General features: G+C 45.1%; 1 protein-coding gene across 2 annotated transcripts in view; it reads left to right on the top strand.

The window, feature by feature from the left end:
• LOC115791194 (alpha-2-macroglobulin-like) overlaps positions 1–26,468 on the top strand; it is a 60,513-nt gene that overhangs the window by 21,957 nt on the left and 12,088 nt on the right. For both annotated transcript variants that reach the window (XM_030745329.1, XM_030745328.1), the window contains exons 13-24: positions 3,084–3,147; positions 3,247–3,392; positions 3,636–3,785; positions 4,835–4,981; positions 5,105–5,204; positions 5,325–5,472; positions 8,593–8,818; positions 9,727–9,853; positions 18,708–18,829; positions 18,965–19,016; positions 19,341–19,424; positions 20,564–20,740. In XM_030745329.1, the coding sequence (XP_030601189.1) occupies positions 3,084–3,147; positions 3,247–3,392; positions 3,636–3,785; positions 4,835–4,981; positions 5,105–5,204; positions 5,325–5,472; positions 8,593–8,818; positions 9,727–9,853; positions 18,708–18,829; positions 18,965–19,016; positions 19,341–19,424; positions 20,564–20,740 (1,543 nt within the window). The remainder of the gene's footprint in view (positions 1–3,083; positions 3,148–3,246; positions 3,393–3,635; positions 3,786–4,834; positions 4,982–5,104; positions 5,205–5,324; positions 5,473–8,592; positions 8,819–9,726; positions 9,854–18,707; positions 18,830–18,964; positions 19,017–19,340; positions 19,425–20,563; positions 20,741–26,468) is intronic.

Below are 26,468 nucleotides of genomic sequence, written 5' to 3'. Positions count from 1 at the left end.
TCTACTCTTGTTGAGCACTCAAATATTTAAACGAGCGCAACGTAGGTCAACCAACCTATTTCGTTAGACAGGTACAGGAACCAGCGAAGCTTGTGGGTTTAATTTTAGCGGTGACTATCACGTGACTGAGAGAAGCGGCTTGACACACGTCAAGAGAGAGTCATAGACGGATGTAGAGGAGAGGATCCGCCAATTTTTCAAAATAAAACGTCGTTCAGCCTCAGATAAGTAAAACGGAAATGTAAATTATTTAGTCTTGCGCGGCCCGGTACCAAATGACCCACGGCCCGGTACCGGTCCGGGGCCCGGGGGTTGGGGACCTCTGCATTACGGCATTAACTATTGTTGCTCTCCCTAAATGATTTCTGACCTGATGAAAAGGGACTAGAGGTGCCCTGCTCTTGACCAGCCTCTGGTCTACTGTGTTCTGCTGCTCTTTCCCTCCTCTCACCCTGCTCATTTATAGCTGGCAGACTCACTCTTTTGCTCAAAAACTGCTGAATTCCCACCTGAGACTGACCCTTTCTTTTCATATTCTTCTGTATCACTGCCAAACATTACAGTTAATGTTAACACACAAATGCAAAAAAACACAAGTAGGGCCTCAGTTAACATTACTCTTAACTAACTTTGCTTCTTAATCAGATTTATCCTGTGACAGCTGTGAGTAAAACGGGATTTATGACTTATCATTACCAACAAACTCCTCAAAATGTAGACTGGCATCGATTGTCGGTTAAAAAACTTTCTCCGTGAGATAGGTCAAATTTTCTTTTTCTTCTGTAAGCTTTAATCATGCTAGACATTCCTGTTTGGCTCATTAGCGCTACTGGTGTTTCGGCATGGAATTGCACCCACCTATAATTTGATCCTCGCTCAGACAAAGGACAGATGAGTGACAGGACAGGGGCACTTCAGGGGGCCAATCAGATTTCAGATGGGGCCAATGCCCCTGTGGCCCCGCCCCTAGAACCGCCCCTGGACACCAGCAATAAAGTTGTTCATAGTCTGCATTCTATATTCCCGAGTCCTGCATTGGGGTCCTAACGCTGCCTACCACACAACAGTGTTATGACAGGTTGCTGGTGTCACTAGCTCAGGGGTGGGCAATTCCAGGCCTCGAGGGCCGGTGTCCTGCAGATTTTAGATGTGTCCCTGATCCAACACACCTGAATCAAATGGCTGAATTACCTCCTCAGTATGCAGTCAAGTTCTCCAGAGTCCTGCTAATGACTTCTATATGTGATTCAGGTGTGTTGGCTCAGGAACACATCTAAAACATGCAGGACACTGGCCCTCGAGGCCTGGAGTTGCCCACCCCTGCACTAGCTTCACGTTTCTCAAAACAAAGTTGCCAGTAACCAGAGTTTGTTCCTCAGCGGGAGTGTCACTCAGTGGGGAAAAGCGGTTAGAGACATGAACAGTTTGGTGGTGTACCGGGGCTACTATTTTGGACTACGTTTCCTCCTCACAGTCACCCAGCCTGCTTGATTTCCCGGCTGCTTGGGATCTGCTGGGGGAGAGATAACAGTGGCTAAGCTACCTTGGGCTGCAGCAACTACAGGGGCCTGACTAGCTACAGTTACAGGTCTCTACTCAGTGTTGCCAAGTCCACTTATTATACGCGACTTTGGCCTTGTTTTTTTCTAAAGTCGCTTGCAAATCTCGTGAGTCGCGGGTTGCGGTTTTTTGGGCTTGTTTTTGAACGTGGAGTTTTTTTCCCGAGTGAAACTCCTTGAATATCTCTCGGAGCCCTATAATAAAGCAAAAGACGCGTGGTAGGTAATTTGTCCCTTCCAAGCCCCCGTTTCCTGTTTATCGCTCCTGCCCAAGTTGACGGGCGTACAACCAAACAAACACTCATAACAGCCCAGAGTGAGGAGGCAGCGCAAGAATGAGCTCCAGTAAGTGGGGAAAATATAAGAAAAAATATAATAAAGAGTGGGAGAAAGAGAGCGCACTTACAGAATGGATCCGAGCTCAGGTGGGAGACAGTGGCGCTAAAAGTGGATATACACTATATGCAATGCATAGGGACACCAAAACAATGCGGCAAAATAATTTCTCTAGTCGCGTTTTCTGTATTTAACAGCTGTGTATATGAAATGATCAGTAACAGAAGAACGGCGCTGATTAGGCACCCCTGTGCTCCTTGCCCCCCCCTCCTCCTGCCCCCTGCCCCCCCCCCCTCAAAAAAAAAAAAAAAATTGTGTCCGCATACACCTCTGAAAGTTGCTGCGGTCCTAATGGGAGATGTACCAAAGGCATTCCCCAGATCTTGTAAGCGTGAAATATGTGCTCACCATGCTGATTTAGTTCAACATGCTAATACAGAGAAGCACACACACAAAAAAAATGAGGCTAAGAACATGGGTTTTACTGCTTCAAAACACAATGAGATAAAACAAAGAAGTGAGCTATACTACTCTAGAAGTATACTGTTTAAAATTGGCCTCAGTTTTACACAATGTTGTGGGTTGCCAGTTGGGCTTCTTTTGGGCTTGTTTTCATAGAGCTGGTTGCTTGTTTCTGTCGCAAGATCTGGCAACACTGTCTCCACTGAGCCTGCTCCATTTCTTACAAGCACCTTTACTGCTAAAGAAAGCTGAGGAGTAACTTAACATCTGATGCACAGAGCAGGAAGTGCATGGGGGGCAGGAGAACAAGCCATGCTGCTACTGACTCGGCAGAGAGCTAATAGCCACTCTAAGCTAGCATATCCCTTAAAACACATTAAGTTCACTATTGTGAATATAATTTACAAACAGTTCAGCAGAGAGTGTGCTTTGAATAAAGCATGCAAAGATTACACTATGAAATAAATCCTTATCTAGATTACACACAAACACCACTGTACTCTGTAACAGGAAGTGGTATGATACTGCATTGAGAGCCAAGTAAGAGCAACACCAAAGTAATGCTTGTTCCAGATCATTTTTTTCTATGACCAGCTTTGAAAAGATATCATGTGATATAGCAGAATTTCAACAGCAAAACTGCACCAGTTAATTTTTGAGTTGGTTAAGTCCACAGTTAACAATGCTAGATTATACGTGGTTTTTAAAGTAATTTTCATTTTCCAGGTCTTGTCCAGAGGTGCTGTCACCACACAAGGGCTTAAACAGTTTAAAGTGCCAGATAGATCTGGTAATGGCTATCATATTTCTACATTTTTCACAGCGAAGTAATGACTTTGGTCTGTTTTACTGATCTGTGGATGCATGTATGTTTGGATCTTTGTTTCAGTGACTGAGGGTCAGGTATCCTTCAAACTGAGAGTGTCTCATGAGGTGGCACCAGAATTCGAGGTTGTGGCTTATGCCATCCTGCCTAGCGAGACAATAATTGCCCACAGTACTGAATTCTCCACTGATAAATGCTTCAGCAACAAGGTCAGTGTAATTTTAGAGGTATGGTGTATGTCTTGTGTACAGTCATGCCATGGCATTTAAGTCAAAGCCATCTTCAGTTGGCTAAATCATGAAAATTTATAAAATAAAGACTCATCAGTTGTCATTCACCACAATGAAGGAACACATTTAACCAGCAGTGAGTGGGGAGTGATCAGAGTAACTAAACTTCTGTAACCTCCTTAAGCATAACTGACTGGCTGGTGATTTGTTTGTTTGTGTCAGGTGTCACTGGAGTTTTCACCATCTTCAGCTGTCCCAGGTGAAGAAACCAATATGCAGGTGAAGGCCCTACCACACTCTCTCTGTGGTGTGAGTGCCGTTGACAAGAGTGTTCTCATCAAGGAGCCAGGGATAACCCTGGATGCAGATAAGGTAACTGCTGGTATCAACCACAGTTGGACGGACCTTAGTGTCATAAGTCACCAACAGGTGACACTTTTGCTTTGGTACTCTTTCCTTGTGTTCTGATAAAAATTCCTTATTTTTTATGGAATCGGACATTCAACTGTATTAAACAGTTCAATGCTGATTTTGTCTTAAAGCATACTATTATAAAAATCTGTGATGAGACTAGAAGTAGTATGTATAAACGTACAAATATCTAAAAGTACTGTGAATAAAAGTACAAATATACAAAAGTAAAAATAGTTGACAGTTTAAATGTACATCTTTGTTTGATAATTTGGTCTCCAGGCTCATGTTATCACAGACAACAAAGTCTCTCACAGTTGAAGTTGAAGTTTACCTACGATAAAAAAAATTACATACCTCTCCATTCTTTGTAGATGGGAAAATGTGCAAAATCGTCAGTATATCAAAGACTTATTTTCCCCATTGTGTCTTAAAAATAATTTGAGATATTCACCTGAAATTTTGTATGCTTCTTTTTAACAATAAAATAAAACAAAATGACCCCTAACCTTGACTTTTCAATGATTTTGAAATTTTGGATACCGGTACTACTCAAGCCCAAGACAGCTTCAAGTGAAGAAACCTTATTTCAGTTGTATATTTCAGAATTTGCTAACGACAGTAGGGAGATGTCCCTACCAATATGAAATTACTACAGGTATGCAGGAATGTCTCTACCAATTAACCCTGATTCACCACTGAGCACCTGAGTCTAAGCTCTTCTTCATGGTAACATGTGGTCCATTAAAAATTGTAGATGTAAGTCACAGTTATATCAGTCATTGATATTTGTGTGAATCCAATGCTGGATTCTAACACTTGGGAGAAGCACTACACTTATCACTTTATTGAAAATGAAAGCAGCTGAAAACAATTTGGAATTTTTTTTTAACCCTTAATAGTGCCATTGTGTTTGTTTTTGGAAACTAAGGAAAGATTTGTAACTGTAAATGTCTGATTATATCAGATTTAAAATAGAGGTTTTGTTGAACTGTATTTTTTCTTTTTAGATATTTGACTTGCTCCCCATCAAGAAATCCTCTCATGTCCCATATGAGGTTCGAGACGCTACAGAATGCTTAAATGTGAGACCAAAAAGATACATTTTGCCATATCCAGGTCAAAAGACACCTAATATTGCCGATGAAGTTTTCCAGGTAATATACAAGTATACCTGTGGGTCACCATTAAAAACACAATATAAAAGCAATATTTTTTTATTGTACCTTTTTTTTTTTTCCCTTTTTTTGCTGATATGTGTGTTTTGTTGGATTATCTAGAAAGTCGGATTGAAGATGGCAACAAACTTGTTTTTTCGATTGCCTTCATGCCTCAATTTACAAGGAAAACTATACCATGCAGGCCCTGACTTAGCCTATGGTGACTTTTTTGTTTATTTGTGTTGTTTTGCTTTGTATTTACCAAAATTAAAACAGGTATCTTTTTCATTGCTGTACTTCTACTTCTAGTAATTATTTTCTTGTTTCAATATTGTTGCAGACCATAATACAATTAGTGCAATCTATTCTGTGCACATGGTTCCTGTTCCTGTTAACTTTTATGGGCATCTTCGTCCTGAAGCTCCACCAGTAGAGACAATTCGCTCTTTCTTCCCTGAGACTTGGATATGGGATCTGGTGGAAGTTGGGTAAGTATCTCTTGCAATGATATTTGATGCACATTAAAGTCAAATAAATTAGTTTAAGTACATAACAGTACATTTATGGACCTATAGCACATGTAAGCTTTCTTCTGTCTCCTTGTGAGCGTGCTTGGAGTTTTTAGTTAGTGTGTAGTTTAGTATGATAAGTGTTTTGTGTGGTCACGGACAAGGCAGATCCTAGCTAAAAAGCCACCAGAGGCAGACTAAAAATGTAAACGCTGTATCTAGGTGAACAACAGGAGGAGTGACATGCCCTGGGGAAGTGTCAGGCCTGTGATGTACCACACTGAACTCCTTTTGGAGTGGCAAATAATTTGTATGGCATTTTATTGTGACACCTGATTGTTTTGCAAATAGAAGATTAAATGGAGATAAGAACACACAAAATCCAAAAATGGAAAAAAAAAAAAAATTATAGGGAGGAGAAGATTTCCAATGGGAGAGAAGAAAGGAAAAAGACCAAAAAAAAAAAAAGAAAGAAAGAAAATGGGACGGTGGGGGACAAAAAAGAATAAGGCACAAAAGCACAGGTAAGGCACAATGGGTCACCAATGGCTGCATCTGTAACACCCATTTTCTTCTGCTTATTTGGGGCCAGGTTGCGGGAGCCTAAGCAGAGAAACCCAGACCTCTCTCTCTCCTGACAGCTTATCCAGGGGAACACTGAGGTGTTCCCAGGCCAACCAACAGTTATAACCTCTCCAGCATGTGCTGGTTCTGCCCCAGGGCCTCCTCTCGGTAGGACATGCCCAGAACACCTCACCCAAGAGGTGCCCAGAAGACATCCTAGTAAGATCCCCACACCACCTCAACTGTCTCTTTTTGATGTGGAGGACTAACTTTACTCTGTGCCGCTCTCAAATGACTGTACTCTTCACCCTATCTCTAAGGGAGAGGGCAGCCACCCTGGAGGAAGCTCATTTCAATTCATTTGTAAATCTCCCACTCCCCTCTTCCCTCAGTTGTGAACAACACCCTGAGATACTTAACTCATCCACCTGTGGCAGCAACTTGTTCCAGACCTGGAGTGGGCACTCATTTCTTTTGGTGGAGTCCAGCACCCACCAGAGCACAACTTATTGCCAGCAATATGACCCAAGCTCTCACTGCAGTTGTAAAGGAACTGAATGGCTCATAACAACGGGCCAGACTCTCATACTTCCGCAGCACCCCGCACAGGATACTCCAAAGGATGCAGTTGAATGCCTTCTCCAAGTCTATGAGGTGGAGGAGTGTGATCCTCTGATAGTTGGAGCACACCAGCTGGTCCTACTTGAAGATGGAAACGACCACCCCAGTTTGCCAATCTGGAGGCACCGCCCCAGATCTCCATGCGACTTTACAGATGTATGTCACCCAAGCCAGCCCTACAATATTCAGAGCCTTCAGGAACTCAGGGCAAATCTCATCCACCCCAGGGGCCTTGCCACCAAGGAGTTGTTCAGCTACCTCAGTGACCTCACCTGCAGTGATGGGCGAGTCATCCCCCTCATACCAAGACACTTCTTCCTATAGGGAAGGTGTGTCAGTGGAATGACGGAGCTACTTGAAGTATTCTTTCCACCGGCCAACAATATTCTCAGTTGAAGTCAGCAGTGCCTCACCTGCACTATATACCATGTGAATACTCAATATCTTCAGCCTCCCCTGGAATGCTGTTGAAGGTCTGCTGGAGGTGGAAGTTGACGATCTCATGGACTGGGCCCTCAGCCAGACATTCCAAGTGCACCCTCACTATACGTTTAGGGGTACCAGGTCTGTCTAGCATCCTCCCTGCCACCTGATCCAACTCACCACCAGGTTATGATCAGTTGAAAGCTTAGGTCCTCGCTTCACCTGAGTGTCCAGAACATATGGCTGTACACCTGATAATAAAATTGCAAAACTAATCATCCACCTGTGACCTAGAGTGTCATGGGATGGAGCACCTTCGAGTACCTCACCCAGCGAGTCCAAGAAAGCTGGGTAGTCATTTGGCACATACATAAGTGCAAACAACAGTCAGGACCCATTGCCTGGCCCGAAGATGTAGGAAAGTGACCCTCTCTTCCACCAGTGAAAACTCCAACAAGCTGAGAGGATACTCGCCCAAGCCCACTACCTCTCACTGGGGGCAACTCCAGACTGGAACAGAGTCTTTCCCCTCTGGTTCCAGAGACTGGTTACAGAGCCCAGGCTGTGTGTTGAGGTGAGCCCGATTTCTATCTAGCCAGTACCTCTCAGCCTCACACACTAGCTCAGGCTCCTTCCCCACCAGAGAGGTGACATTCCATGTCCCAACAGCCAACCTCAGTCCACCAGGGCCTCTGCCCTTGGCCGCCACCTGACACACACTGCACTTGACCCCTATGGCATTTCTTGTGGGTGGTGAGGCCTACAAGAGGACAGGCCACTCTCTCCTCTTCAGGCTGTGCCCAACCTGGCCTCACAGGTGCCCTAGCCACCAGGCACTCTCCCTTGAGCACCCAAAAGCCTCTGAACAACATAGCCCCTCGGATTACTGAGGCACACAAACCCTTCCACCTTAATAAAGTGGCAATTTACAAAAGAGATAATTGAAACACATTCAAAATAAACCAAACAGCAACTGAAAGAGAAAAAAAACAAAGATGGATGTACAAACAAACGTATAATATTGCCGTATTGTTTGAGTGCTTGTGTGTTAGTGTCTGTGAAGAAATGTACTTGATAAGGAGCATGAGAAGTCTCAACAATGTCCCCTGAAAGCCAGAGGCAGATGGAGAAAGATCAAGGAGACCCGGGACATCCACAGGTCCCCAGGAGTACTGAAGACCCAAGGCCACACATTCCATCGACCATGTGCCCAGCTTTGAAGAAGAAAGAGGGAGGCCCGAGATGGAGCCAAAGTGCCAATTATACCCTTGACTCCACAGGGTTCAAGTTGTCCTTTGTATTTTCATGTGGGATACATTGTTTCAGTTTCTTTGGGAACATGTAGCTCTTTTACTTTCTCACTGTTTAAGAATACAACATATAAAATAATTTCACACTGCACAGTACATATAATGTTACACTGAGTAATTTACACACATAAATATGTTTTAGTATTTTACAAAATTTATTTGCGTGTATGTGTTGATTCAGAGACAATGGAAAAAAGGATGTGTCCCTGACTGTCCCAGACACCATCACCACCTGGGAGACGGAGGCTTTTTGTTTGTCCTCTCAGGGATTTGGTTTGGCTCCTCGTAAAGAAATGAAAGTCTTCCAACCTTTCTTCCTTGAGCTCACAATGCCTTACTCTGTCATCCGGGGGGAGCACTTTAAATTGAAGGCAACTGTCTTCAACTACCTGACCAGCTGCATCATGGTAATCAGTGTTTTACATGCACATTAGTTGTGCAGGTATTTGTGTCATAAATTGCAGTACTGGGTAAACTGATAATTTGGAACAGGAAGGTGATCAAAACTCTAACAACCAGAAGTGGAAATTGTTATACTCCATATTTAATGGAAATCCATCCAGTATTTAATATAGTTAATGGTTAACTTAGCAGTTGTTTCTTACTGCAAGCTACTTTGCAAGCCACTTCTACCAGAACCCTCCATCATTTGCCACTGATGCCTCTTCTGTTCTGTGCTGTGTCCTGCTATTACCATGGGCCTCAGAACAGAGCCACGTGCCAAATAAACATTACTGCAGATTGGAAATATCAATCTTTTTTTTTATCACAGTGGGCCTTCCACAACTTTTAGTACAACTACTACTGTTCTTGAAAGTAGAACATGACAACTTTAGAGTTTAATTTTGATAATTTCAACAAAGTATCGTAATACACTGGATGCCTTCTGATATATAAAAGTGTGGTTCTTGAAATGCATAGATGTGTTTGATTCAGACTAAAGGGCATAAGTTTGGCATGGGTTTACTGAGTTGTAGTTCAAGGTAGAGTCAGCAGGTTCCACTTTTAGAACACTATTGAAGCCTAATTGATATGAGTTTGATTAGATTGATGAACTGACTCATGACAACCCTGCTAACAAACTTTAGTTGTTCACTTGGATTGGTTGATCAATCAGTAAAAACAAAAAACACCTGCGAGCTCTAAAAAGCATATTAATTTTAATTAGACAGTACAGCTCTTAGGAGTCTAAGGTTCAAGATAACAAACTCAAAAAGGATACACTGATTTGGATGCACAAAATATTTTGGTTATTTGCTACTCGATTTTGAATTTTGTTTTGGTTCAAAATATATTATTTGTGTTCCTTGTACAGGTCACTGTCACTCCTCGCCTCTCCTCAGATTACACCCTCAAACCTCTGTCCGGTGACCAGTACACATTCTGTTTGTGTACCAACGACCGCAAGACCCTCAGGTGGAACATGATCCCAACAGCCTTAGGTAAGGATCAGGCTTTTCTACACTGGTGTAAATGTTAATTTGTTTCAGGGTGGAGGAATTAGTTGCTTATTTGTTTGGATCCTCATTATCATCAGCTTTAGCTATTCTTCATGGGTTCTTCTACACACACCACCACCACACGGGTGATTAGAATAGACTTCAATGGGCATGTAGGTGAGGGGAACTGGGGTGGTGAGGAGGTGGTGGGTAGGCATGGTGTTAAGGAGAGAAATGCAGGTGGACAGATAGTGGATTTTGAAAAAAGGATGGAAATGGCTATGGTGAATGTGCTTCAAGAACGGGGAGGAACACAGGGTGACACACACTATAAGAGTGGAGGAATGTGCACACAGATGGATTTCATCTGAAAGACATAGGAAACTGCAAGGTTTTGTCAGGGGAGAATGTAGCTAGACAGCATCAGCTGATGCTCTATAGAATGACTCTGAAAACCAAGAAAGGAAGCGTGAAGACAGAGCCAAGGATTAAATGGTTGAAGTTAAATGGTAAATGGACTGGTTCTTATATAGTGCTTTTCTACTCTACATGAGCACTCAATATCTAATTCACACACATTCAAACAAGCACTTTCTAGATCTAAGTGCTTTCTATCTAACATTAGCGCACACAATCACACTCTGATGAATGCACTGAGAGCAACTTGGGGTATAGTATCTTGCCCAAGTAGTAGCTCACTCTTCATCCTCTATGAAGAGTGGAAAGTTGGTCCTGATAACATGTACTTGTGGAACATTTTGTCAAATGAATCACTTTTAGGGGGCCTAAACATGCTCAAAAACTCATGAAATTTTGCACACTCAGGTCTGGTGAAAATTTATGTATTTTCATGGTTTTGGACATAGACCTTCCAAACTGGTTCTATAGTGCCACCTAAAGACGAGCCCCTTTGCTGTGTTTCACATACATGTATGAAATTTAATGTCAAATGTCAATTAGATGTCAAAATGCACAAAAAATCCTCTTGGAGCAATGGCCTCACCCAACAGGAAGCTGGCCATTTTGAATGAATTAAGCGATTTTTGCAATTCCAGCCCTTGTACTTTTGAAAACTCCTCCTAGGGATCAGCTCATAATTGGTCAGTCTAAACTACAAGCATGAATCTAAATTCTGAAACTGTTGAGTTTTTGTTGAAGGGCATGACTGTGGCACCATGGTGAATTTTGATCATTCACCATGAAATTTAATTGGCTCTCTTTCACACATACAGTAATCCCTCGCTACATCGCAGTTCGCTTTTCGCAGACTCGCTGTTTCGCGGGTTTTCAATCAATATTAGTGTAAAATATTTATCTTGGTATTTTCGCTGTTTCACGGGTTTTTGCGGTACTCGTTCTTCACATGCGTAGCACGTGTTGTACAGTAATGTATATATTTGGTGTATAGGTGTGTGGAGAGGGTTTATAAAAACTTTAAATAGTGTATAACTACTAAAATAATGTATAAGTATTAAAATAAATATAGCGTCCCTACTTCGTGGATTTTCACTTATCGCGGGTGGTCCTGGAACGTAACACCCGCGATAAGTGAGGGACTACTGTACATTATCCAATCTGGACCAAACTTATGCAGTAGGATATGGGTCAAATCCTGAACACATCCATATTAAAATATTTAATTATAGTCGCAACACCACCTAGTGGAAACAGGAAATGACATGTTTTATACTTTGTGGTACAGCTTCAAGGTGGCTGAGCAGAACCATCTCAAATTTGGCCAGGAAAACCTTGGGAAGTTGGTCTGTCATTATGTTGAAAACTGTGAGTTTTTGTTCAAGGGCGTGACCCTGGTGGCATGACAAATTTTGATGGTTTGCCATGAAGCATGAAATTGCTGTAAATCAAAAAATAAAATAAAATAAAATAAAATAAAAATTCTCCAATCTGCACCAAACTTGGTTTGGTAAGAGTCCTGCCCTCAACACATTGATATGCCAGTAGTGTCATGTCCTGGGCCGGTGGCCCAGTGTTATGTTTTCTTGGTGTTTGTTATTTTCTCGGTTTCTATGTTGTCATCTTGTTCCACATGTTTTCCTGGTGTCTAGTCTGCGTCTGCGTCTTTGTCTCCCCCTTTCTGGCTTCCTGTTTTACTTTGATGGTCGTCTGTTCCTTGTCTTCAGTTTTGCTTTCCCCCCGTTAGGGTAATCATAATCACCTGTGTGCCCACCTGTTTCCTCTTCCCTCATCAGCCCCTCTGTGTATTTAAGTCTTGTGTTTCCCATGCTCCTTGTCGCGTCGTTGATGTTGTGTGCCCGTGTGTTCCTGTGCTCCCTGTGGTTCCCCTTCGTCTCCCTTCTGAACGGTTTTTGTATTGTTTTTCCCTACTTTAATAAATGCCTTTAAGTTATGCCCATCTCCGGAGTCCTGCATGTTTGTCCTTCCTCGTCCGTTTCCTCCCCGGCCATGACAGAACGACGCGACCATAGTAAAGACCCTGCAAGCTCCGGCCGCTACAACGGCACTCGCCTGGCGCTGGGGGGACCAGCTTTTTTGAATGGTCCCCGGCGACGCCGCTCACCGCCCCCGCCTAAACCGCAGGTCTGCCGCGTGGGCGGACTGTTTTTGGCGCCGGCCGCTCCCTCACCTGCCTCTCCGTTCGCTCGCCCCTCTTCCCTCTCACAGACGGAGCAGCAAGGGAGGAGGAGGGTTTCCCGGCAGCTGCGGGAGGAGTTTTTTCCGGCGCCGCGTGGTATAACGCCACGGCTATCCCAGCCGTCTGCACAGGCGAGTCTTCAGCCTGCTTCCGTGGGGTGGAAGTTTGGCTCTCAGCAGCAGAAAGAGCAACTTCAGCCCACCGACACAGTGAGTGAGTCTGTTCTGTTCCCGAAAGTGACTGTTCCTGTTCATGACGTCATGTACTCTGCTGCTTCCTCCCTCTCAGAGGAGAGCAGGAAAATTCTGATCCAAAGAGTGGACCGATTATGCTTGGACTTGTTATCTGACCTGTGTAAGGAGGAACAGGAAGTCATCACCACCAGGCTTCAAGACCTGATTGCCAGTTTCCCTTGGCTGTTGGACTCCTTGCACGGGTTAGTGAAAGACTTTGTAATCACCACCCTTCACCTACAGCCAGCACCACAGACCACTGCTGCAGCCTCTCAGCCACTCCTGTCAGTTCCCTTAGCTTCTTCCCAGTATTCCCAGTCAGCTGTAGCTCCAGCTCCCCCTCAGTCGCAGTGTTCCCAGTCAGCTGTAGCTCCAGCTCCCCCTCAGTCGCAGTGTTCCCAGTCAGCTGTAGCTCCAGCTCCCCCTCAGTCGCAGTGTTCCCAGTCAGCTGTAGCTCCAGCTCCCCCTCAGTCGCAGTGTTCCCAGTCAGCTGTAGCTCCAGCTCCCCCTCAGTCGCAGTGTTCCCAGTCAGCTGTAGCTCCAGCTCCCCCTCAGTCGCAGTGTTCCCAGTCAGCTGTAGCTCCAGCTCCCCCTCAGTCGCAGTCCCAGACCCCTCAGTTAGCTCCAGCTCCCTCTGTTCACCCTGCTCCAGCTCCCTTAGCTCCAGCTTCCCCTGCACCCATACCTGTTCCGCGGGTGGGGGCAGCCACGGACGGGCCGACCTCTGCACCCGTACCTGTTCCGCGGGTGGGGGCAGCCACGGACGGGCCGACCTCTGCACCCGTACCTGTTCCGCGGGTGGGGGCAGCCAGGTCCAAGCCTTCGCATCGGTTTTCTGTGTTAGCTGCAGCAGCAGGGTCTCAGTCAGCTCTAGCTCCAGTCGCTCTCCCTCGCCTTCAGTCAGCTCCAGTAACTCTTCCTCGGTCCCCAGTGTCAGCTGTTTCAGTGCCCTCTCAGTCAGTTCCCTCAGCCCCTGTCTTAGTTCCTTCGGTTTTGGTCCCAGTTCCCTCAGCTCCTGCTCCTTCTGTAGCTCCAGTAGTGTCAGCTCCCTCTCAGGCCCCAGTGTCAGCTAGCTCTCGGTCTGTTTCCACGCAGCCAGATCTCCCTAGCTCTCGGTCTGTTTCCACGCAGCCAGATCTCCCTAGCTCTCGGTCTGTTTCCACGCAGCCAGATCTCCCTAGCTCTCGGTCTGTTTCCACGCAGCCAGATCTCCCTAGCTCACAGCCCGCTCTCTCTGGCTCCCGGCCTGCTTCCACGCAGCCAGTCGTCTCCCGGCCTGCTTCCACGCAGCCAGTCGTCTCCCGGCCTGCTTCCACGCAGCCAGTCGTCTCCCGGCCTGCTTCCACGCAGCCAGTCGTCTCCCGGCCTGCTTCCACGCAGTCCCCTGCACCTCGGCTATTCCCCGAGCAGCCCCTGCTGCTCAATAAAGCAGCAGTGTGCCCTGTTCCGCGGTCCCAGCCTACGCATCCGGTGCCTCACTATGTAGGCCCCGTTCAGCCCATGGGCTCAGCTCACTCCGAGCCGATGGGGGTCTCCGCTCACTCCGAGCCGATGGGGGTCTCCGCTCACTCCGAGCCGATGGGGGTCTCCGCTCAGTCCGAGCCGATGGGGGTCTCCGCTCAGTCCGAGCGCTCCGCGCCAGAGGGCCCCGCTCAGTCCGAGCGCTCCGCGCCAGAGGGCCCCGCTCAGTCCGAGCCGATGGGGGTCTCCGCTCAGTCCGAGCCAGGGGGTCCCGCTCAGTCCGAGCCGATGGGGGTCTCCGCTCAGTCCGAGCCAGGGGGTCCCGCTCAGTCCGAGCCGATGGGGGTCTCCGCTCAGTCCGAGCGCTCCGCGCCAGAGGGTCCCGCTCAGTCCGAGCCGATGGGGGTCTCCGCTCAGTCCGAGCCAGGGGGTCCCGCTCAGTCCGAGCGCTCCGCGCCAGAGGGTCCCGCTCAGTCCGAGCCGATGGGGGTCTCCGCTCAGTCCGAGCGCTCCGCGCCAGAGGGTCCCGCTCAGTCCGAGCGCTCCGCGCCAGAGGGTCCCACTCAGTCCGAGCGCTCCGCGCACGAGGGTCCCGCTCAGTCCGAGCCGATGGGGGTCTCCGCTCAGTCCGAGCCAGGGGGTCCCGCTCAGTCCGAGCGCTCCGCGCCAGAGGGTCCCGCTCAGTCCGAGCCGATGGGGGTCTCCGCTCAGTCCGAGCGCTCCGCGCCAGAGGGTCCCGCTCAGTCCGAGCGCTCCGCGCACGAGGGTCCCGCTCAGTCCGAGCCGATGGGGGTCTCCGCTCAGTCCGAGCGCTCCGAGCCAGGGGGTCCCGCTCAGTCCGAGCCGGTGGGGGTCTCTGCTCAGTCCGAGCGCTCCACGTCACCCGAGGGTTCCCCACCAGAGCCCGGGGTCGCCCTTCTCCGCCGCCGCATGCCCCGCGGTCGGCCTCCAGTGTCTGCTCCCCGTCGCCGCTTGCCCCGCGGTCGGCCTCCAGTGACCCCTCCTCGTCGCCGCCGCCACTGGCAGCGCGGTCGGCCTCCAGTGACCCCTCCTCGTCGCCGCCGCATGCCGCGCGGTCGGCCTCCAGTGTCTTCTCCTCGTCTCCGCCGCCGCCGCTGGAAGCACGGTCAGCCTCCGATGCCTGCTCCCCGTCGCCGCCGCCGCTGGGAGCGCGGTCGGCCTCCAGTGACTCCTCCTCGTCGTCACCGCCGCCGCTGGGAGCGTGGTCGGCCTCCAGTGACTCCCCCTCGTCGTCGTCGCCGCCGCCGCTGGGAGCGCGGTCAGCCTCCGGTGCCTGCTCCCCGTCGCCGCCGCCGCTGGGAGCGCGGTCGGCCTCCAGTGACTCCTCCTCATCGTCGCCGCCGCCGCTGGGAGCGCGGTCGGCCTCCAGTGACTCCCCCTCGTCGTCGTCGCCGCCGCCGCTGGGAGCGCGGTCGGCCTCCAGTGACTCCCCCTCGTCGTCGTCGCCGCCGCCGCTGGGAGCGCGGTCGGCCTCCAGTGATTCCTTCTCGTCCTCGTCGCCGCCGCCGCTGGGAGCGCGGTCGGCCTCCCTCGTTGGGACTTTGCTTTGTGGCCCCTTGGCCTCTGCGGCCTCCTGAACTGTGTGTTTTTTGTTTTGGATTTCCCACTGACTCCCCTGAACTGTGGACTGTTTTTTCCCTTGCTGTTTTTGTTTTGTCATAGCTCCTGGACTGTTCCTTGTTTCGACCCCCTGTTTTGGACATTGGAGCTCTCCGGCCTTGTGCCGTCGCTTTTGTTTCATCCGGTTGTTTTTTTTGTTTTCTCATCCCCGTGTTTTTGCTCTGGTTTTTGGACTGTATTCAGCTTGTGCCGTTGCTTTTCTTTGTTCGGTTCCTTTTGCTTATTGTTTTTTGCCCTCGTGCTCTACCCTTGCTCCAGTGCTTCCTTGTGTTTTTGGGTTTGTTCCTGGTTTTGTTTGCTCCCTGTCTGTTTTTGTTTCGGGCCCTCCTTCCTGGTCCCCCGCCTCCCGCCCTGGTCTGGTTTTGTTTCTTGTTTTGGCCGTCGGGGGCCGGCCTTTGAGGGGGGGGTACTGTCATGTCCTGGGCCGGTGGCCCAGTGTTATGTTTTCTTGGTGTTTGTTATTTTCTCGGTTTCTATGTTGTCATCTTGTTCCACATGTTTTCCTGGTGTCTAGTCTGCGTCTGCGTCTTTGTCTCCCCCTTTCTGGCTTCCTGTTTTACTTTGATGGTCGTCTGTTCCTTGTCTTCAGTTTTGCTTTCCCCCCGTTAGGGTAATCATAATCACCTGTGTGCCCACCTGTTTCCTCTTCCCTCATCAGCCCCTCTGTGTATTTAAGTCTTGTGTTTCCCATGCTCCTTGTCGCGTCGTTGATGTTGTGTGCCCGTGTGTTCCTGTGCTCCCTGTGGTTCCCCTTCGTCTCCCTTCTGAACGGTTTTTGTATTGTTTTTCCCTACTTTAATAAATGCCTTTAAGTTATGCCCATCTCCGGAGTCCTGCATGTTTGTCCTTCCTCGTCCGTTTCCTCCCCGGCCATGACAAGTAGTCAGAAATTGTTTAACCACCTAGTGGGAACTGGAAATATGATGTTTTGTACAGTACTTTGATCAGCTGCTCCTCCCAGTTTTACCCCAATCCACATCAAAGTGGTCTGAGTAAACATCTGACCTTGATGATTCAGTGCAAAAACTGTGAGTTTTTGTTTATGAAATGGAGTGCTTGATGAGAGGCTTGGAAAGGTCAAAAAGTCATGAAATTTGGCACACCCTTCTGAAAGCTTTCAAGTTTGATTGCACTGATCACTGAATATTCAGGATCACCTGATCCAGCCTTAACTTATTTTAAAAAAATTAAACAAAAGGAAAGGTTGATCAAAAAGGAAAGGATTAGCCTAATCTTAAAAATAGAGAGAGGATGTCTGTCTCCCAAATCCAACCTGGGAGCTGGTTCCACAGAAGAGGGGCCTGAAAGCTGAAGGCTCTGCCTCCCATTCTACTCTTAAGTATCCTAGGAACCACAAGTAAGCCAGCAGTCTGAGAGCGAAGTGCTATCAAGTGTAGGCTTTGTGGCAGGCAGGGCTGGACCCCAATGCAGGATGCGTGCGAACAGAGTGGAATTTGAAAACAGCTTTAATGCTGGAAGCTTTTACATTGTTCAAAAATACGAAAGTACAGAACCCCATTCCAAGGTTCCATAATCCATAATAGAAAAACCATGGAGCACCTGGGGCCTATTACAGGAAGCCTATTCCAGGAAGTTATAAAATATATAATTTCTTTTATAATATCTGCTGTCATCATTTACACTACTTGAATCTCCATCAGATGAAGCTGAATCCTAATTTTAAATTTGATTTATAAAATCTAATTATTCAGCTGCAGCCTGACAGACAAAATGAAGGAGACAGAAAGTGAAGATAAAAATGTGGAGAAACATCTCAGACTGAGTTTACTGATGGAGCTGTGTGTTGGTGACTGAGACAGACCCCGGGGACAGAGCTGCCCTCATGTAAATGTTTTACTTAATAAAAACTGTTTTTGCTGCAGTTTATGACAGTTCAGTTTATGGCCATTTGATTTTTAAAATTATTATTCAGTAAAAATGGAATCTATTGATGGAACAGCAGCCTCACTTTCACATTCATTTTTTTAAAATTAGAATTTAATTATTTCTGCCATTATTGGATAGAAATTAGTAATGAGATTTACAAGAAAACTACTTTAATGTTTCCAGTTTAACCATTTCTAATACAAAGACACTGAGGGACAAGATAAACACTGGAACACAGAGACGTGGGGATCACAAGAAGAACAAAGGGAAACTGGAATGCAATACAATAGCTACAACTAACCAAAACACAAAACACAGGGCAAATGGCTCAGGACCATGGCAAGTGCTCTGTTGGAGTGATGCTGGATTTAACAGGGAGCCAATGAAGAGAAGCCAATATGGGAGAAATCTGCTCTCTCTTTCTAGTCCCTGTCAGTACTCTAGCTGCAGCATTTTGGATCAGCTGAAGGCTTTTCAGGGAGCTTTTAGGACAGCCTGATAATAATGAATTACAATAGTCCAGCCTAGAAGTAATAAATGCATGAATTAGCATTTCAGCAACTTCTGTGGAACTAACTCACAGTTTGGATTTGGGAAACAGACACCCTCTCTATTTTTAAGATTAGGCTCAAAATTTTACTTTTTGATAAAACTCACAGTTAGAGCTGGATCAGGTGACCCTGAACCACCCCTTAATTATGCTGCTTAAGACTCAGGCTGCTGGCTTTCTAACCTTGAATTGCTTTTTTTTTTTCTCCAGTTCATGCTTTTCACACCTGATGTGGTAAAAATTTTCAGCTCTACTTTATATTCCCTTCTATTTCATTTTAGAGCTCAAACCAGAGTTAAACCTAATCTATTCTCACACACTCACAGTCACACACATGGCATCCAACCAGAGTTATGTGCTTTTTACCAATTTACAGTTTCTACAAAATCCTGAATCTCATTTCAGTGACTGTTATTTAATGGAGATATATTTACATGATCAAGAAATGTGATCTTTGCTGCTCTTTCTTAGGGGTTGTGAATGTGACTGTGTCTGCTGAGGCGGTGGCATCCCATGTTTCATGTGATAATGAAGTTGTGAGCGTACCAGACAGAGGTCGCATTGACATAGTCACAAAACCTCTCATAGTAAAGGTTGGTGCCATAAACGCAAGATGAAAAGGGAAAAAAAGAGAAAGATAAATTACTTATTTACCATTTTTCAAATTTTACTCATAAAGTTGAACCTGAACTAATTTTAAATGCAATTTTCCACGTCCTCTTCCTCAGGCTGAGGGAACTGAGGTGACAAAGACGTACAACTGGCTGCTTTGTCCAAAAGGTCAGTACGATTTCCATCAGGAACACCAGTTAAAAATGGAAAATAAATAAATAACAGCTCTAAATGCTGACAGTTGGCAGAGCAGAGCATTTTGTACACAAAATGTTAATAAAAATGTCCCAAATTCTCATCACATAAAGTTACATTTTACGAAACTAATAGATGAACTTATCTTGGTTAGAGAACAGCTAAATTAAAGTGTCTCATTTTTACTATGACTATTACAATTCATAATTCATTAATTTGTCAACCTCCTGCTTATTTTGAATGGCAACTCTCCTCCTGATTGAGCTTCTCTGTATGGTGTTTTTTCTCTATTCAAAGGAAACACACAGACAGAGGAAACAGAGATACAACTGCCTGAGAATGTGATTGAAGGATCTGCCCGCACTTCTGTATCAGTCCTGGGTAAACCTGATGATTTCATCTGAATTAGTTTAGATTAATAATTAAAAATATGGTAAGTTAAAGCTTTGTTAATGAAAAAAAAAACAGCAAATGACTAGAAATGGTAAATAAAACTGGACATTTGGGATGTTTAAACAATTTCACAAAATGTAAACATTTCATACAGTTCTGTGAAAAGTATTTGCCCCCTTCCTTATTCCCTAGTTCTTTTGCATATCTCATCCATCCTCTTATCCTGCTCAGGATCACGGGGGGGGGTGGCTGGAGCCTATCCCAGCTGACACAGGGCAAGAGGCAGAGTACACCCTGTACAGGTCACCAGCCTGTCGCAGGGCCAACAGACAACCATTCACATTCATACCTATGGGCAATTTAGAATCACCCATTAATCTAACCGCAGTAACTGCATGTTTTTGGACTGTGAGAGGAAATCCACGCAGATACAAGGAGAACATGCAAACTCCACACAGCAAGAGGTCTGGGCCAAGGTGGAATTGAAAAGATAACCTGTGTGAACACAACATGCCATAAAAATGGCATGTTGTGTTCACACAGGTTATCTTTTCAATTCCACATTTAAAAAAATGATTTTATTTATTATGTAGAGAAAAAATGCTACCTAAACCTACCAGGCCCTGTATGAAAAGGTAATTGCCTAATAACTGGTTGTGCCACCCTTGGCAGCAAGAACTGCAACCAAGTGTTTGCAGTAACTGAAAAAGAGTCTTTAACATCACCGTGGAGGAATTTTGCTTCACTGTTCTTTGAAGAGTTGTTTTAATTCAGCCACATTGGAGGGTTTTCAAGCACGAGCACCATGTTAAAGGGTATTCCAAATTATGTGAATAGGATTTTAGTCAGGACTTTAAAGCCATCTCTTTTTTGTTGATGTTGTTGTTAACCTGAAAAGGATAAGCAGAAGAAAATGGAACACTGAAATGTGACAATTATGCAAAACATCTAAAAAATCAGGAGGGAGATAAATACTGTTTCCATGGCACTGTACAACAACAAACATGATGTTTGTATGTCAAATGTATGTACATGGTTTTTGCACTGTGTTCTGTATTTCTAAAAGCTTGTCCACCTGTTTGGATTAGCTATATGTTCCATTTTAGTGAATCAGTGTTTTTGATCAGGTGACATCCTCGGCCGGGCTCTGAAGAACCTGGATGGACTGCTGCAGATGCCATATGGATGTGGAGAACAGAACATGGCTCTCCTAGCCCCCAATATCTACATCCTCCAGTACCTAAAGGGAACACAGCAGCTCACCTCAGCCATCATGGAAAAAGCTGCCAACTTCCTGACCAGTGGCAAGTTTTTATTGTGCTCTACACGCTAAGCAGGAAATAATTTTAATCACTTGAAAATGTCCCAAGCAGAAGCCATGCATGTGGCATGCTGGTAGCCACTGTGTTTTGGTTTAGCTGGTAAAATATATCACTTTCTTCATCTGTCAATAAAAATAAATGGTAAATGGACTTTTTTTTATAACTTTTTATAACTTTCATATACTGCTTTTCTAATTTTTTTCTAACAAGGAAACTGAACCCCCAAGTTGCTCTCTGACGCAAGCATTGGAGTGTGAATGTGTGTGAATGTTAGATAATAAGCACTTAGCTTAGTTACATATGGAAGTGTTTGTATGAAAGGTGTGAATGGGTCAATGCAAACATGCTGTATAAGCGCTTTGAGTGCTCAATTAGAGTAGAAAAGCGCTATATAAGAACTAGTTCATTTAATCTTTGTACAGCATGCCTTATTCACCCATTTGCATCCATTCATATAAGTACTTTTTTCTCCATTGCTTTCTATTTAACATTCACACTCCAATGAATGCATCAAAGAGCAACTTGTCTTTCACCCTTGGTGTTGGCTCTCACACTGCGGTATTGTATCACTTCCTGTTCCTGTTCTGGAGCACGGTCGTGTTTTGCTGTCTGTTAGCTGTTAAATCTGTATAGCTCGATCTATCTGGATAACAACATATTTTAGTATAATCTTCACCTACTTTATCTAGAGCACATTCTTTACTGAATCACCTGTATTCACATTATTGACTTTGTTTTTAAAAATTCTCTAGCTTAGCGCAGCTAGTAGCTTAGCTCTTAGCCGACTCACTAGCAGCATGGCTTCTTCTCCTGTCTCTCCTGCACTTTCCTGCTCTGGGTGTCACATGTTTAGTTACTCCTCGGCCTCCTTTAGCAGTAACGGTACTTGTAATAAATGTAGTCTGTTTGTAGCTCTGGAGGCCAGGCTTTCTGAATTGGAGACTCGGCTCCGCACCCTGGAAAATCCTGTATCTAGCCAGGCCCCTGTAGCGGGTGAGGACCATGGTAACTTAGCCGCCGTTAGCTCCCCCCCAGCAGATCCCGAGCAGCAGGGAAAACAGGCCAGCTGGGTGACTGTGAGGAAGAAGCGTAGTCCTAAGCAGAAGACCCGGGTACACCACCAACCTATTCACGTCTCTAACCGTTTTTCTCCACTCAGCGACATTCCCGCAGAAGAACAAACTCTGGTTATTGGCGACTCTGTTTTGAGAAACATGAAGCTAGAGACACCGGCGACCATAGTCAAATGTCTTCCAGGGGCCAGAGCAGGCAATTTTCATGGAAACTTGAAACTGCTGGCTAAGCCTAATCGTAGATTTGGTAAGATCGTTATTCACGTCGGCAGTTATGACACCCAGTTACGCCAATCGGAGGTCACTAAAATTAATATTGACTCGGTGTGTAACTTTGCAAAAACAATGTCGGACTCTGTAGTTTTCTCTGGGCCCCTCCCCAATCAGACCAGGAGCGACATGTTTAGCCGCATGTTCTCCTTGAATCGCTGGCTGTCTGAGTGGTGTCCAAAAAACGACGTGGGCTTCATAGATAATTGGCAAAGTTTCTGGGGAAAACCTGGTCTTGTTAGGAGAGACGGCATCCATCCCACTTTGGATGGAGCAGCTCTCATTTCTAGAAATCTGGCCAAATTTATTAATCCTAAAACCTAACTACCCAGGGTTGACCAGGAAGCAGAGTTGCAGTCTTACACGCTGTCATGGCCGGGGAGGAAACAGGCGAGGAAGGGCAAACATGAGGGACTCCAGAGAAAGGCATAACTTAAAGGTATTTATTTCTGTAAGGGAGACGAAGGGAAGACACGGGGAACACAGGAACACGCAGGCACAATAACGTCAACGACGCGACAACGAACACATAGAAACTGAGGGCTTAAATACACACTGGGTAATCAGGGGAAGAGGAAACAGCAGGGCAACAACAGGTGAGGCAAATGAACCTAATTACACAGGGGAGGCAAAGCTAAACACAAAGCACAGGGGAACCAGACTGTCAAAATAAACAGGAAGTGACTAACCAAGGAACATGCTGACTAAACACGGGGAACAGGCACAGACTCAGGACAGAGACGCAGACTAGTCACAACACTAGGAAACACAAGACAACATACCGGGAGGACACACTCAGGAAATGAACTATAACAAAAAACGCTGGGCAAACGGCCCAGGACATGACACACGCCTCTCTGCAGCTTCTCTACTCCTGCCATCCCCCAAAACCCCATCCCCACAGAGTCAGTGCCTGCTCCCAGACCACCAAAAAACAAAGCTAAAATCAGCAAAAAGCTTTTTAAGCATAAAAATTCAAAAACAATAAATAATACAGCTTCATCAACTGCACCAAAGAATAAAACAATTAAATGTGGATTATTAAACATTAGGTCTCTCGCTTCCAAGTCCCTTTTAGTAAATGATTTAATAATTGATCAACATATTGATTTATTCTGCCTTACAGAAACCTGGTTACAACAGGATGAATATGTTAGTTTAAATGAATCAACACCCCCGAGTCACAGTAACTGTCAGAATGCTCGAAGCACAGGTCGAGGAGGAGGATTAGCTGCAATCTTCAATTCCAGCTTACTAATTAATCAAAGACCCAGACAAAGTTTTCATTCTTTTGATAGCTTGACTCTTAGTCTTGTCCATCCTAATTGGGAAACTCAAAAACCTGTTTTATTTGTTATTATCTATCGTCCACCTGGTCCTTACTCAGAGTTTCTGTCTGATTTCTCAGACTTTTTATCTGATTTAGTGCTCAGTTCAGATAAAATAATTATAGTGGGTGATTTTAACATCCATGTAGATGCTGAGAATGACAGCCTCAACACTGCATTTAATCTATTGTTAGATTCAATTGGCTTCTCTCAAAATGTAAAGGAGCCCACCCACCACTTTAATCATACTCTGGATCTTGTCCTAACATATGGCATAGAAACTGAAGACTTAACAGTATTCCCTGAAAGCCCCCTTCTGTCTGATAAATTCTTAGTAACATTTACATTTACTTTAATGGATTACACAGCAGTGGGGAATAAGTTTTATCACAGTAGAAGTCTTTCTGAAAGTGCTGTAACTAAGTTTAAGGATCTAATTCCTTCATTATTATGCTCTTCAGTGCCAACACAGTGCAAAGCAGCTACCTAAACTCTGCTCCCAGTGAGGTCGATTATCTCGTCAATAGTTTTACATCCTCACTGTGTACGACTTTGGATACTGTGGCTCCTCCGAAAAGGAAAGCTTCAAATCAGAAGTGCCTGACTCCGTGGTATAATTCGCAAACGCACAGCTTAAAGCAGACAACCCGTAAGCTGGAGAGGGAATGGCGTCTCACTAAATTAGAAGATGCTCATTTAGCCTGGAAAAAGAGTTTGTTCCTCTATAAAAAAAAGCCCTCCATAAAGCTAGGACATCTTACTACTCATCATTAATTGAAGAAAATAAGAACAACCCCAGGTTTCTTTTCAGCACTGTAGCCAAAGAGTCAGAGCTCTGTAGAGCCGAGTATTCCTTTCACTTTAACTAGTAGTGACTTCATGGTATTTCTTTACAAATAAAATTTTAGACATTAGAGAAAAAATTATTCATAACCATCTCAAAGATTTATCTTCATGTTCGGCTCCTTTCAGCACTGCTGGTGTTTGTTTAGACTCTTTTGCTCCAGTTGATCTTTCAGAGTTAACTTCAATAGTTACTTCCTCCAAACCCGCAACATGTTTATTAGATCCCATTCCTACTAGACTGTTCAAAGAAGTCTTTCCAATTATTGATGCTTCTATCTTAAAAATGATCAATCAGTCTTCATACCACAGGCCTTCAAGGTGGTTGTAATTAAACATCTACTTAAAAAGCCATCACTGACCCAGCTGTCTTAGCTAATTATAGGCCAATCTCCAACCTTCCTTTTCTCTCAAAGATTCTTGAAAGAGTAGTTGTAAAACAGCCAACTGATCATCTGCAGAGGAACGGTTTATTTGAAGAGTTTCAGTCAGGTTTCAGAATTCATCACAGTACAGAAACAGCATTAGTGAAGGTTACAAATGATCTTCTTAGAGCCTCTGACAGTGGACTCATCTCTGTGCTTGTCCTGTTGGACCTCAGTGCAGCTTTTGATACTGTTGACCATAACATTTTATTACAGAGATTAGAGCATACTATAGGTATTAAAGGTACTGCACTGCAGTGGTTGAATCATATTTATCTAATAGACTCCAATTTGTTCATGTAAATGGGGAGTCTTCTTCACACACAAAGGTCAGTTATGGAGTTCCACAGGGTTCTGTGCTAGGACCAATTCTGTTTGCATTATACATGCTTCCCTTAGGCAGTATTATTAGAAAGCATTGCATCAATTTTCATTGTTATGCGGATGATACTCAGCTTTACCTATCAATGAAGCCAGATGATGCACATCAATTAGTTAAATGCAGGAATGTCTTAAAGACATAAAGGCCTGGATGACCTCTAATTTCCTGCTTCTAAATTCAGATAAAACAGAAATTCTTGTACTTGGCCCCACAAATCTTAGAAACATGGTGTTTAACCAGATACTTACTCTGGATGGCATTACTTTGGCCTCCAGTAACACTGTGAGAAATCTTGGAGTCATTTTTGACCAGGATATGTCCTTCAGTGCACATATTAAACAAATATGTAGGACCTCTTTTTTGCATTTGCGCAATATTTCTAAAATTAGAAACATCCTTTCTCAGAGTGATGCTGAAAAGCTAATCCATGCATTTATTACTTCTAGGGTGGACTACTGTAATTTGTTATTATCAGGCTGTCCTAAAAGCTCCCTGAAAAGTCTTCAGCTGATCCAAAATGCTGCAGCTAGAGTACTGACAGGGACTAGAAAGAGAGAGCAGATTTCTGCCATATTGGCTTCTCTTCATTGGCTCCCTGTTAAATCTAGAATTGAATTTAAAATTGTTTTCCTCACATAAAATGTCTTGAATAATCAGGGCCCATCTTATCTCAAAGACCTCATAGTCCCATCTCACCCCAACAGAGCACTTTGCTCTCAGACTGCTGGCTTACTTGTGGTTCCTAGGATACTTAAGAGTAGAATGGGAGGCAGAGCCTTCAGCTTTCAGGCGCCTCTTCTGTGGAACCAGCTTCCAGCTTGGATTCAGTAGACAGACACCCTCTCTATTTTTAAGATTAGGATCAAAACTTTCCTTTTTGATCAAGCTTGTAGTTAGGGCTGGATCAGTTGACTCCACACCATCCCTTAGTTATGCTGCTATAGGCCTAGGCTGCTGGGGGGGGGGGGGGGGGGGTGTTCCCATAATAGACTGTTTCTTTTCATTCACCTTATTTACTTTGTTTATAGTCCACTCTGCATTTAATCATTAATTGTTATTAATCTCTGGCTCTCTTCCACAGCATGTTTTTTCTCTCCCCTCAGCCCAACCGGTCACAGCAGATGACTGCCCCTTCCTGAGCCTGGTTCTGCTGGAGGTTTCTTCCTGTAAAAAGGGAGTTTTTCCTTCCCACTGTCGCCAAGTGCTTGCTCATAGGGGGTCGTTTTTGACTGTTGGGTTTTCTCTGTATTATTGTAGGGTCTTTACCCACAATACAAAGTGCCTTGACGCGACTGTTTGTTGTGATTTGGCGCTATATAAATAAAATTGAATTGAATTTAATTGAATTTCAGTATCTTGCCCAAGGATATTTTGGAATGCACACTTTAG

The sequence above is a fragment of the Archocentrus centrarchus genome, chromosome 13 (genome assembly GCF_007364275.1).
Source record: "Archocentrus centrarchus isolate MPI-CPG fArcCen1 chromosome 13, fArcCen1, whole genome shotgun sequence".
Classification (NCBI taxonomy): Eukaryota; Metazoa; Chordata; class Actinopteri; order Cichliformes; family Cichlidae; genus Archocentrus; species Archocentrus centrarchus.
This window is presented reverse-complemented; position numbering and strand designations above follow the sequence as displayed.